Source organism: Schistocerca nitens, chromosome 1 (assembly GCF_023898315.1).
Source record: "Schistocerca nitens isolate TAMUIC-IGC-003100 chromosome 1, iqSchNite1.1, whole genome shotgun sequence".
NCBI classification, from domain to species: Eukaryota; Metazoa; Arthropoda; class Insecta; order Orthoptera; family Acrididae; genus Schistocerca; species Schistocerca nitens.
Genome location: NC_064614.1, coordinates 211,349,398 through 211,362,336, shown reverse-complemented (window position 1 = coordinate 211,362,336; position 12,939 = coordinate 211,349,398). Strand labels below are relative to the sequence as shown.

General features: G+C 41.3%; 1 protein-coding gene across 1 annotated transcript in view; it reads left to right on the top strand.

The window, feature by feature from the left end:
- The window catches only part of LOC126235131 (guanylate cyclase 32E), a 954,039-nt gene that overhangs the window by 852,888 nt on the left and 88,212 nt on the right, over positions 1-12,939 (top strand). Inside the window, exon 20 of the mRNA XM_049943867.1 lies at positions 6,191-6,289. Coding sequence (XP_049799824.1) covers positions 6,191-6,289 — 99 coding nt within the window. The remainder of the gene's footprint in view (positions 1-6,190; positions 6,290-12,939) is intronic.

The window sequence follows — 12,939 nt, the reverse complement described above, 5'->3', positions numbered from 1 at the left end:
CATACTTGATATTAATTAGTTATAGTTTGAATGCACTTCTGCTACTGCCATTCTCACACTGTTCATTTGTGAATCCACTCTTTAATAAGTCACAAACTGACGTACATTGTATGTGTGATGAATTACAGTTTCTGAAATCGCTATTCTGATCGTCGTTAAACTTTGATTCGCGTTATTAACACACAGAGCAACGAAGTACAATTTTCCGAACGCGTGTTTCACTTCCAAACATCGTAATTCCACCTTAATTAATCTGACTTTTCTGAAAATTATATCAATTCGGTACTTCGACCCTAATCTTCAACTTAACACCTTTCTATAATCAATACTGATACTCTCTGTGGGTTCCTGCTAAGTTGCCTATCTCCACACGAGTCCTCTTTCACAGACACCAAAAGACTCTAGCTCGCCCGTATGCGCTACACTAACGACATAACATACGAACTCGTAGAGGTGCGAAAGTGACGCTTAGCATCAAGTTACCACAATTTTTGCACGTGATACAATAAGTGGTATGTAACTATGTAGTCTTATGTTATAACAGAGAGTATGTATGCAGAATCAGTTTGAGTATTCATGGAACTCAATGTACAGTAAAAGCAATATGAACTCTGTGTGTCTATGCACCCATTGTGCTACTCCCATTTCCATACCAAATAACTCATTTAGATGCAGAACATTACACTTCTATTCATGAGTATGAATGCCCATGCGTATAACTTCCCCAAAAAACCATCAAAGACAGATTTTCCATTGTAGTTTCAGTTACGGACAAATCGTATGCGTTTGACATTTGACTGTGCAGTGGTTCACCTTCTATTCAACTAAAGGAGAGGAAGACAAGCTGACGTTCAACGTTGTTACGAAAAATCTCGAAAAGTTCTTGAGTGATTTACTTTAGATTTTAGACGACACTCTAGTATACTTTCAGATGATCATAGGCTACATTTTCCTTTATATATATGGTACATAAATGTACTTATAGTACATAATGGGGAGACGTCATTAGCAAAAAATCTCAAAATGTTCTTGACCAATTTACTTCAAATTTTTACACAACACTCTAATAAACTTTCAGACGGATGTAGGCTACAATTATTTTCAATAAATGTATATGTAATACATAAAAGGGACACGTTATTAGTAAATATCCCGAAATGTTCTTGACTGAAACTTTCGGATGGATATAGGCTACATCATTACTTAAATACGTATGGTAAATAAATACATGTGTAATATGTAACGAGGAAACGTTGTTAGCTAAAATTTTAAGCAGTTCTTCACCAATTTACATGAAATTATACATAACTTCTAGACCAGTTTAAACACTACAATTTATTGCTTATGGGGGTCAGCGCTTTGACGTCTGCAATACATAACAAGGAATTTCTGCGTACATCAATCGCTATTTATTATAATGCTTTACTGTGGACCATAGCACGAGCAACAAAAAGAACTAAGTACAGATTTTCTGCTAAAAACGTCTGCGAAAGAGAAAATGTGCTGTGAAATTGCGCAGTTTCGTTTGCTTTCTCGCAGTCAGTTTTAAGTTGCCTATCAGCCATTATGGCATTTAAAACAAAGTAGTTTTTTTCACACGTGTTCCATTATGACGGCTCGCGCTGAGTAGCTCCACTTTAATTTTTATCACCCAGTATATGATTTTAGACGTAAAGAGCTACACAACAGCGTTCTGTTTTGCGTTATACTGTACGTTGCAGTCAGTTTTAAGAGGGAAGATGAATGTTATATTGATGGCTCATAGACTTAGGATTAGAATGGGCGTACTGTTGTGGAATATGAATCTGAAACTTTGCAGTCGTACCGGTTCACAGATTAATGTTATTAAAAATACAGTCATTGAGCCTAGTATTCTCACAGATCCAGTAGCTGCAGTGGTCTCTCCCGCAAACCGTGTGTTAATGATCCCAACCAGTTTATCCATTCATTTAAAGTTACTTACTTTCCCAGTCAAGCAGATTTGTAATAACAATAAATAAGGCTCGAGGTAAGAGAGAATGGGGAAGAGGACATGGACAGAGAGGGGGAGTGGGAGAAAATGGACAAAGAGGGGCAATGAAAAGATGGCCAGAGAGAGGGGTGAGAGTGGGGGGGGGGGAGGAAATGGACAGTAAGGGGGCATAGGGAAATGAGATGGGCAGAGGGAGTGAGGAAGAGATGGACAGAAAAAGAAGGGAGAAAGATTAGGACATACACTGGGAATCTAAGACATTATGAGCATTGCCCACCGCGAAGTTGGATACCGCCTGGCAACATTGCGGGCACGTAATGGGTTATGGAAAGTTTGTAAACGCAACAGCGACGTATGAGGAATCACCCCAAAGAAGGTATGGGCTGCAAATAGGGAAATCGACTGATATACGCGACTTTATCACAGGACAGATTATTATTACGCAAAGCCTGTGAATGAGTGTCTCGAAAACAGCGAAGCTAGTAGAATGTTCACGTGCTACTGTCGCGAGCTTCTACGAGAAGCGGTAGAAGGACAGTGAAATTACAACTAGGCGCTAAATGGCTAGACGTCAACGACTCTTCATAGAACGTGTCATTGCCGGCCGGTGTGGCCGTGCGGTTCTAGGCGCTTCAGTCTCGCAGGTTCGAATCCTGCCTCGGGCATGGATATATGTGATGTCCTTAGGTTAGTTAGGTTTAAGTAGTTCTAAGTTCTAGGGGACTGATGGCCACAGATATTAAGTCTCATAGTGCTCAGAGCCATTTGAACCATTTAGAACGTGGCGTTCGGAGGCTTCTCTGCTCAGTAGAGTAGGACAGATTTACGTATTCACCTGTTGACCCAACAACACCATCAGTTACGATTGCAGTGGGCATGGGACCATCGGAATTCGACCGACGATCAATGGAAACGTATCGGTTCTTCGGCTGAATTACATTTTTGCTATATTAAGTCGATGGTCGACTCCAGAAACGCCTTCATCTTTGTGAACGGCGGCTCGGAACGAGCAGCGCGCCATGGACCCAGGTTGGTGAGGGCAGTATAATGCTGTGGAGACATTCTCCTGCGCTCGCACTGGATCTATCTAGTAATCGAAGACACACTGATAGCTGTGAACCACCTGCGTCCCTTGATGCTTGATGTCTTCCACGAAGACATCTCTCAGTACTATAATTATGCTTGTCTCGGAACCAGAAACGTGTGCAGTAGTTTCAGGAGCATTACAGGGAACTCATGTTGATGTCACAAGTACCAAGTTCGCGTGATGTAAATCGTATGTAACCCATGTAAGTCGCTATCAAGTGTCATCACCAAGTACGCAAATCAGCGGCCCACTACTCACGCGAATTGTATGAGCTGTGGGTAACCATCCAGTGCCACATACCTCCACAAACACACCAACAAACTGTCGGATCCCTGATATCCAGAATCAGTGATGTATTTCGTTCCAAAGATGAACAAAGGAACTATTAAGCAGGTGGTCATAATGTTTTGGCTCACCGGTGTGTATACAGTATAATTTCCAAACATATTTAGCAACTGCGGAGCATTCCCGGTTCGCTATTGGGACATACACAATCGGAACGATATATACCGGGACTGCATTTTTTGCACTAGAAACAACTGAAACTGTTCTTCTTTTTCTTCGTCCTGGCCTTCGTATGTTCACGGGATCAGCATGCAACTGGAATAGAGAGGCCAATCGCAACTGTGTTCGTCTAGCGTTATGTGAAAAGTGCGCACGTTTTCTAAATGTTTGCGATTCGTGTAAATAAGGCGGGACCATCCGATATCCACACAGTCAGACGTGCGAAATCTAAATCCCACATCCAGGCTGGCCGGCACACGTGCCTTCGTCTCTGAACCTCCGTACTCGGTGCCAATTATATCCGGAGCCGGCGTGCTTCTCCGAATCCCGGAAGCGGCGAAATAAAGAGCGCGGCTATCCGGACGGGTGAACAAGTGGCACTTTAACAGAACAAATCGGTAACCTAAATTTTCCTGTACTAACAGTATTTATTTATTTATTCAGTTTGTAGCGGTCATCAACAATCTGCTTCGAGTATATGGGACCTGCAATGGTGTTTATTATCTAGAGTTGTTTCCCGGTCCACAGTAGCGTTTTAGTGCACCAGTATTTTCTTATAATAAGATAGTAGTCATCAAACACTTCCTCCTCATATTCATCTAATACGTTCCCAAAAGAATTCATGCTATCCTCATAACTTAAAGGACGAGCGTTTTCAGGATTTTGAACCGATTCATGGGAATGCGAGGGATACCTACTCACAGTTTCAGTGACCTATATGCTTCCATAACGAAGGAAAATTTACGGATTATGCGGAAATTCAAACCGAGTGAAGGTTTATGGTGTACCTTGCATATAATGAAAATGTTTATTTCTTCTTTTTCCTAGCTAATTTGTAGGTATCATAGTTATACCTTTGGACACGTAGACACGATATACTTCCAAAAAAACATTTTCGAAGGCACAGTCGCAGGAAAGAAAGCGAGAGGACAACCAAAAATATCACATTTAAAAAATTTAATCTGTGAGATTGGATGTTCTTCGTACATGGAGATGATGAGAACTGTTGAAGAGAGGAAGCTGTGGCTGCAGAGACTTGGCTTAGCCTTCTTCAAGAAGAAGAAAAGAATAACCTTGCGATAATGGCCAAAGGAATACAGATATTTAACGTCGATGAAAACAACCGCATAAAATAAAGAAAAGCTTCTATTTGTAGTTAAGTTCCGACTTTAGTACCGCCTGTTTATTTTGTATACTGTGGTGTTTGAAACACTGTGGTTACTGTCTATGCTTTCCACTTGCAATAGTGTGCTTTAACAAAACAAATGTTCACACAGTAGATTAAATGAAAAATTAAAGTGATTCATACCTTTTCTTTTTATGCTACCTTTTACAATGCTTGTCCTTTCCTACGAACAGCTATTTCCCCAAAACTACATGTACACATAGTTAAAACTTTCAGTACTAGTACATCAGACTCTCTGAAACCTTGGAACATCTCTGTTATTAATAGTGATTTCCAAAATGTTACATCATTGGAGCCGAAATGCATAAGACTTCGACCAATATTTTAAAACTTACTGTGTATTCACTGTGTTACTCAATGATACATGAAATTGTAATTACATTTGTATGCTACTTCACATATTATTCACAACGTCATCTCCCCACATTTTCGTAGGTACGTCGCCACAAAGGTTGCTATTCAAAAGGATTCAGTACTGCGTTTTGAAATTTTATGGAACACATTTAATTCTATTGCATCTCATAGCCATGAAACAGACGAATAATTGGTGCGTCGATTTATTATTATATCCTATTTAAGTCTCATGTTTTTAAATCGCACGGATGGACCATAGTATTACGAGGATTATGCGGAAAGCGCTCTTTGTTTTCGTGTAGCGTTGGGAGTAATTGGGGGAACGGAACAGTCAGTAGACTACACCCACCCACTAGTTCAGTTCGCTTCGAGCTACGACATCGCTCGCGTGCAGTAGTCGTTCCATGCCAAAATTTCAACTGTAAATCACATCAGTTATGAAATCTATTCTGTAATGCTGTTCTTAGAGGCAAAAAAGTCAAAGAATTTCCACATTTCTTGCCCTGTGTACCGAATGAATATAATGAGCGAAGGAGTCGTGCGTCAAAGGTGTCGTTGGTTTAAGGGTGGAGGGGCGACTTTTCATTATAATGACAGAAGTTGCAGCCCGTTGAAGTCAGTAATAAATTCTCCATAAAACTGACGAAAAAAAGGTGAAAACTCGCCTTTCACGATGCATCAAAAGTCCGCAAAATTCTCGAAGTACTTACACGTTACGATGCGGAATGAGAAGGCATATTAAACAGTTTCGTGACAGGTGATAAGACACAGGTTCCCTAAGATAACGTTTCTCTCTCCGTGGCGTTTTCTTAGATGAGGCTAACACATCACGATGTACTAATCATAATAATTGGATGTGGGTGGTTAGTATGTGATATTTGATTTGATCAAACATCATATTATATACTTGTACGTAAAAACTTTTAGTTTATGTTCTCCTTATGAAGGATTAGAATGTCATATTTCCACAAACCATCACAATATTGTGATTCATATCGAATTGTGACATTCATATAGCTTTCTTTTAAAGTTCAATTCAGCTTTCCTCTCAGGTGAAGACAACTTACTGAATGCTTTCCTTTTCTAGGTGGTTGACTTCCTCAATGATCTCTACACGTGTTTCGACTCCACGATCGAGAATTACGACGTCTACAAAGTGGAGACGATTGGTGACGCCTATATGGTTGTAAGTAATGTACACTTATTCTTTATTTCAAATACGTTTCAAGCGAAATACTATTTTATTTCCTAAGATGAGGTTGCATAATGGGTTCTTTTGCTTGAAGCAACGGAATCCCCCGAAGTAACTAACTGGCAGCGATGGTTCGTGTAAGCCGATTTGTATAGCAATGAGTCGCCAGAGATGCGTCGCAGAGCAACTCCATCAATCTCGTTTAGGTCGCACATCACTGGACCGGCTTTGGCCAATTACTCGCCGAATGGGTGCTTTTCTAAAGCTAATAAATGAGGATTTTATTGACACGCCCTAGATTGAACTCTATCGGCGTCCTCCCTGCCATACAGAATTTCTGACGAGCGTTTTGACGCCAATCTATGGACTGGTAAAATCTACCCACAGTAATTGACTGAATCGACAAACCATTTACATCCGGAGATTATTAATGTTGTTCATCGTACGCCCGCTGTAATTACTACAGTGCTATCTGCAAACGTCATTAACTTAATTTTAACTCTGAAGCAAAACGCCCTAATTATTAGTGATTTGTTAATTTTAAAAACTGAAATAATACAATCTATCAGCTCATTCATAAAATTCATAGTTTCTCAGTTACTTACCACTATAACCACGAAGTCTTTATAGCAACAGCATTATCCCAAAGAAGATTTAATGGTTTGGTATCAACTACACGAATGAGCAGGCCAAACAAGCGCCAAAACACGCGGGCGAATATGAAAAAAGGTGTCACGTGCCCCTTGAGACTTAGATATGGCACTTCCAGATCATACTTGCATTCCCACTTACAAACCATAAATTCAAGAAATAAATAAAATAAATTATGTTATTAAAATGAGGCGTACAGGTGGAAGAAAACGTAGTCACAAGTGTACTTGTTATCAAGCTAAGTTCTAGGTATCATAAGAAGTGTTATGGTTGAATGAAGTGTCTTTTTCTGTGCATTTCGACTTAAGGAACAGGGCTGTCCTTGTAGAAGATGTCGGTACGGAGACAGGATTTAGTAACAGTGATGTCATCATTGCGAAGATTGCTAATAAATCAGTCAAGAAAGCTGGAAGAGTAATTTTGCTAGAAATAGCAGATATACCGGTGGTAGCATCCTACGTAAGCAATGAATGGACATAATTTAATTCCTATATGATGGGCGACGAGGAACTATGGGAGAAATCGGAACGGACTGTAAACCGCGCTCTGGACAAGTATGTGACGAGTGGTTTTATAACAAAATTTGGGAAATGCTGAGGAAGCAGAAACTTGGACTCTCGGTTCAAAGAAGAACGCGCAGATGGCAGCAGGTAAAAGTTACTAGAAATTCATGCGTCCGTAAAATATCGATCCATCTCGCTGAGAACCCGAAAAAATTGTTGTCTTACGTAATATCACTATGAGGGGCGAAGACTTCTATGCAGTCACTCATTGACCACTTTGATTTGTCAATAGAAGACAGCAAAAGGAAAACTGAAGTTTTAAATTTCGCGTGTAAGAAATTATTCACTAAAGAGGATCGTACAAACATACCGTCGTTTGAGCGACACCCAGATTCCAGTACAGAGGACACAGAAATAGACATCCCTGGTATAGAGAACGCCCTGAAAGATTTGAAAAAAAGTAAGGTGCCGGGTCCGGATTGAATCCCAATTCGATTTTATAGAGAGTACGGAAATGAACAGTTACGTAGCCTTCATTTATCGCGAATCTCTTGCTCAGCGAAAAGTCTCAAGCGACTGGGAAAAACGGCATGTGGTTCCTGTCTACAACAACGGTAAAACGGACCAGCAAAATAACAGACCAGCGTCCTTACCTGTTTGCTGCAGAATTCTTGAACATGTTCTCAGTTTCAATGTAGTAAACTACCTTGAGACGGAAAGCTTCTGTGCCGGTCGGAGTGGCCGTGCGGTTCTAGGCGCTACAGTCTGGAACCACGAGACCGCTACGGTCGCAGGTTCGAATTCTGCCTCTGGAATGGATGTGTGTGATGTCCTAAGGTTAGTTAGGTTTCAGTAGTTCTAAGTTCTAGGGGACTGATGACCTCAGAAGTTGAGTCCCATAATGCTCAGAGCCATTTGAACCAATTTTTGAAAGCTTCTGTCCGCAGATAGCAAGGATTTAGAGAACATCGCTCGTATCTAACTGGGCTTGCCCTTTTCCCAGATGGTATACTGCGAACCGAGGATGAAAGGCAAGAGGCACATTCTACATTCCTAGATTTCTGGAAAACATTTGACATTGTGCGCCACTGCAGACTGTTCACGAAGGTACGAGCATGTGGAATAGGCCCCCAGATATAGGAAAGCCTCCAAGACTTCTTCAATATTAGAACCCAGAACGTTATCCTCCCCCCCCCCCCCTCCCTTTAACCATGGACCTTGCCGTTGGTGGGGGGGCTTGCGTGCCTCAGCGATACAGATGGCCGTGCCGTAGGTGCAACCACAACGGAGGAGTGTCTGTTGAGAGGCCAGACAAACGTGTGGTTCCTGAAGAGGGGCAGCAGCCTTTTCAGTAGTTGCAAAGAGAAACTATGGCCGTAATTTTTCCCGAGGGCATGCAGCTTTACTGTATGGTTAAATGATGATGGCGTCCTCTTGGGTAAAATATTCCGGAGGTAAAATAGTCCCCCATTCGGATCTCCGGGCGGGGACTACTCCAGAGGACGTCGTTATCAGGAGAAATAAATCTGGCGTTCTACGGATCGGAGCGTTGAATGTCAGATCCCTTAATCGGGCAGGCAAGTTAGAAAATTTAAAAAGGGAAATGGATAGGTTAAAGTTAGATATAGTGGGAATTAGTGAAGTTCGGTGGCAGGAGGAACAAGACTTTTGGCCAGGTGAATACAGGGTTATAAATACAAAATAAAATAGGGGTAATGCAGGAGTAGGTTTAATAATGAATAAAGAAATAGGAGTGCGGGTAAGCTACTACCAACATCATACTGAACGCATTATTGTGGTCAAGATAGACACGAAGCCCACGCCTACTACAGTAGTACAAGTTTATATGCCAACTAGCCCTGCAGATGATGAAGAAATTGATGAAACGTATGATGAGATAAAAGAAATTATTCAGGTATTGAAGGGAGACGAAAATTTAATATTCATAGGTGACTGGAATTCGAGAGTAGGAAAAGGGAGAGAAGGAAACATAGTCGGTGAATATGCATTGGGGGAGAGAAATGAAAGAGGAAGCCGTCTGGTAGAATTTTGCACAGAGCATAACTTAATCATAGATAACACTTGGTTCAAGAATCATAAAAGAAGGTTGTATACATGGAAGAATCCTGGAGACACTAGAAGGTATCAGATAGATTGTATAATGGTAAGACAGAGATTTAGGAACCAGGTTTTAAATTGTAAGACATTTCCAGGGGCAGATGTGGACTCTGACCACAATCTATTGGTTATGAACTGTAGATTGAAACTGAAGAAACTGCGAAAAGGTGGGAATTTAAGGAGATGGGACCTGGACAAACTGAAAGAACCAGAGGTTGTACCGCGTCTCAGGGAGAGAATAAGGGAACAATTGACAGAATTGGGGAAAGAAATACAGTAGAAGAAGAATGGGTAGCTCTGAGGGATGAAGTAGTGAAGGCAGCAGACGATCAAGTAGGTAAAAAGACGAGGCCTAATAGAAATCCTTGGGTAACAGAAGAAATATTGAATTTAATTGATGAAAGGAGAAAATATAAAAATGCAGTAAATGAAGCAGGCAAAAAGGAATACAAACGTCTCAAAAATGAGATCGATAGGAAGTGCAAAATGGCAAAGCAGGGATGGCTAGAGGAGAAATTTAAGGATGTAGAGGCTTATCTCACTAGGGGTAAGATAGATACTGCCTACAGGAAAATTAAAGAGACCTTTGGAGAAAGGAGAACCACTTGCATGAATATCAAGAGCTTTGATGAAAACCCAGTTCTAAGCAAAGAAGGGGAAGCAGATAGGTGGAAGGAGTATATAGAGGGTCTAAACAAGGACGATGTACTTGAGGACAATATTGTGGAAATGGAAGAGGATGTAGATGAAGATGAAATGGGAGATACGATACTGCGTGAAGAGTTTGACAGAGCACTGAAAGACCTGAGTCGAAACAAGACCCCGGGAGTAGACAACATTCCATTGGAACTACTGACGGCCTTGGGAGAGCCAGTCCTGACAAAACTCTACCGTCTAGTGAGCAAGATGTATGAGACAGGCGAAATACCCTCAGACTTCAAGAAGATTATAATAATTCCAATCCCAAAGAAAGCAGGTGTTGACAGATGTGAAAATTACCGAACTATCAGTTTAATAAGTCACAGCTGCAAAATACTAACGCGAATTCTCTACAGACGAATGGAAAAACTGGTAGAAGCCAACCTCGGCGAAGATCAGTTTGGATTCCGCAGAAATGATGGAACACGTGAGGCAATAGTGACACTACGACTTATCTTAGAAAATAGAAATGGTTCAAATGGCTCTGAGCACTATGTGACCCAACTTCTAAGGTCATCAGTCCCCTAGAACTTAGAACTACTTAAACCTAACTAACCTAAGGACGTCACACACATCCATGCCCGAGGCAGGATTTGAACCTGCGACCGCAGCGGTCGCTCGGTTCCAGACTGTAGCGCCTAGAACCGCTCGGCCACCCCGGCCAGCTAGAAAATAGATTAAGGAAAGGCAAACCTATGTTTCTAGCATTTGTAGACTTAGAGAAAGCTTTTGACAATGTTGACTGGATTACTCTCTTTCAAATTCTAAAGGTGGCAGTGGTAAAATACAGGGAGCGAAAGGCTATTTACAATTTGTACAGAAATCAGATGGCAGTTATAAGAGTCGAGGGGCACGAAAGGGAAGCCGCGGTTGGGAAGGGATTGAAACAGGGTTGTAGCCTGTCCCCGATGTTATTCAATCTGTATATTGAGCAAGCAGTAAAGGAAACAAAAGAAAAATTCGGAGTAGGTATTAAAGTCCATGGAGAAGAAATATAAACGTTGAGGTTCGCCGATGACATTGTAATTCTGTCAGAGACAGCAAAGGACTTGGAAGAGCATTTGAACGGAATGGACAGTGTCTTGAAAGGAGGATATAAGATGAACATCAACAAAAGCAAAACGAGGATAATGGAATGTAGTCGAATTAAGTCGGGTGATGTTGAGGGTATTAGATTAGGAAATGAGACACTTAAAGTAGTAAAGGAGTTTTGCTATTTAGGGAGTAAAATAACTGATGATGGTCGAAGTAGAGAGGATATAAAATGTAGACTGGCAATGGCGAGGAAAGCGTTTCTGAAGAAGAGAAATTTGTTAACATCGAGTATAGATTTAAGTGTCAGGAAGTCGTTTCTGAAAGTATTTGTATGGAGTGTAGCCATGTATGGAAGTGAAACATGGACGATAAATAGTTTGGACAAGAAGAGAATAGAAGCTTTCGAAATGTGGTGCTACAGAAGAATGCTGAAGATTAGATAGGTAGATCACATAACTAATGAGGAGGTATTGAATAGAATTGGGGAGAAGAGGATTTTGTGGCACAACTTGACAAGAAGAAGGGACCGGTTGGTAGGGCATGTCCTGAGGCATCAATGGATCACAAATTTAGCATTGGAGGGCAGCGTGGAGGGTAAAAATCGTAGAGGGAGACCAAGCGATGAATACTCTAAGCAGATTCAAAAGGATGTAGGTCGCAGTAAGTACTGGGAGATGAAGAAGCTTGCACAGGATAGAGAAGCATGGAAAGCTGCATCAAACCAGTCTCAGGACTGAAGACAACAACAACAGGGAAATGAATCCCATTATGGTATAATGCTACGTTAGCAGTGTCCAGTGTGGTCTTGGGAGAGTGTGGTTCATCTGTAAAGGAAATGAAATGAGCTTCGATCAGCAAGCAAGTAGTACAGAGACACTTCCCTAGAGGGAAGACGACGTTCTTTTCGCGGAACACAAAAGAAAATTTAGAGAACCGGCATCTGGAGCTGACTGCAGTGAGGTTCTGCTGCCGCCTGCGTACATTTCGCGTAAGGATGACGAAGATAAGGGAAATTAGGACTCGTACGGTTGCATATAGGTAGTCTCTTTTCCCTCGCTCTTTTAGTGAGTGGAACAGGAAAGGAAAGGTCTAGTAGTGGGGCAGCTTACCCTCCGCCATGCGCCATGCTGTGTACGAATGTAAATGTAGATGTAGGAAGAAAAAAGATGAAGCGTATGAGAAACTATTAGAATCAAAATATATCAAGAATAACTTTATAATATATCTACATTTACATCTACATGGATACTCTGCAAATCACATTTAAGTGCCTGGCTGACGAATCATCGAACCGCCTTCACAATTCTCTATTATTCCAATCTCGTATAGCGCGCGGAAATAATGAATACCTATATCTTTCCGTACGAGCTCTTATTCCCCTTATTTTATTGTGGAGGTCGTTCTTCCCTATGTAGGTCGGTGTCAACAAAATATTTTCGCCTCCGGAGGAGGAAGTTGGTGATTGGAATATCGTGAGAAGATTCCGTCGCAACCAAAAACGCCTTTCTTTTAATGATGTCCAGCCCAAATTCTGTATCATTTCTGTGACACTCTCTCCCATATTTCGCGATAATACAAAATCCAATACGTGCTGCCTTTCTTTGAACTTTTCGATGTACTCCGTCAGCCCTATCTGGT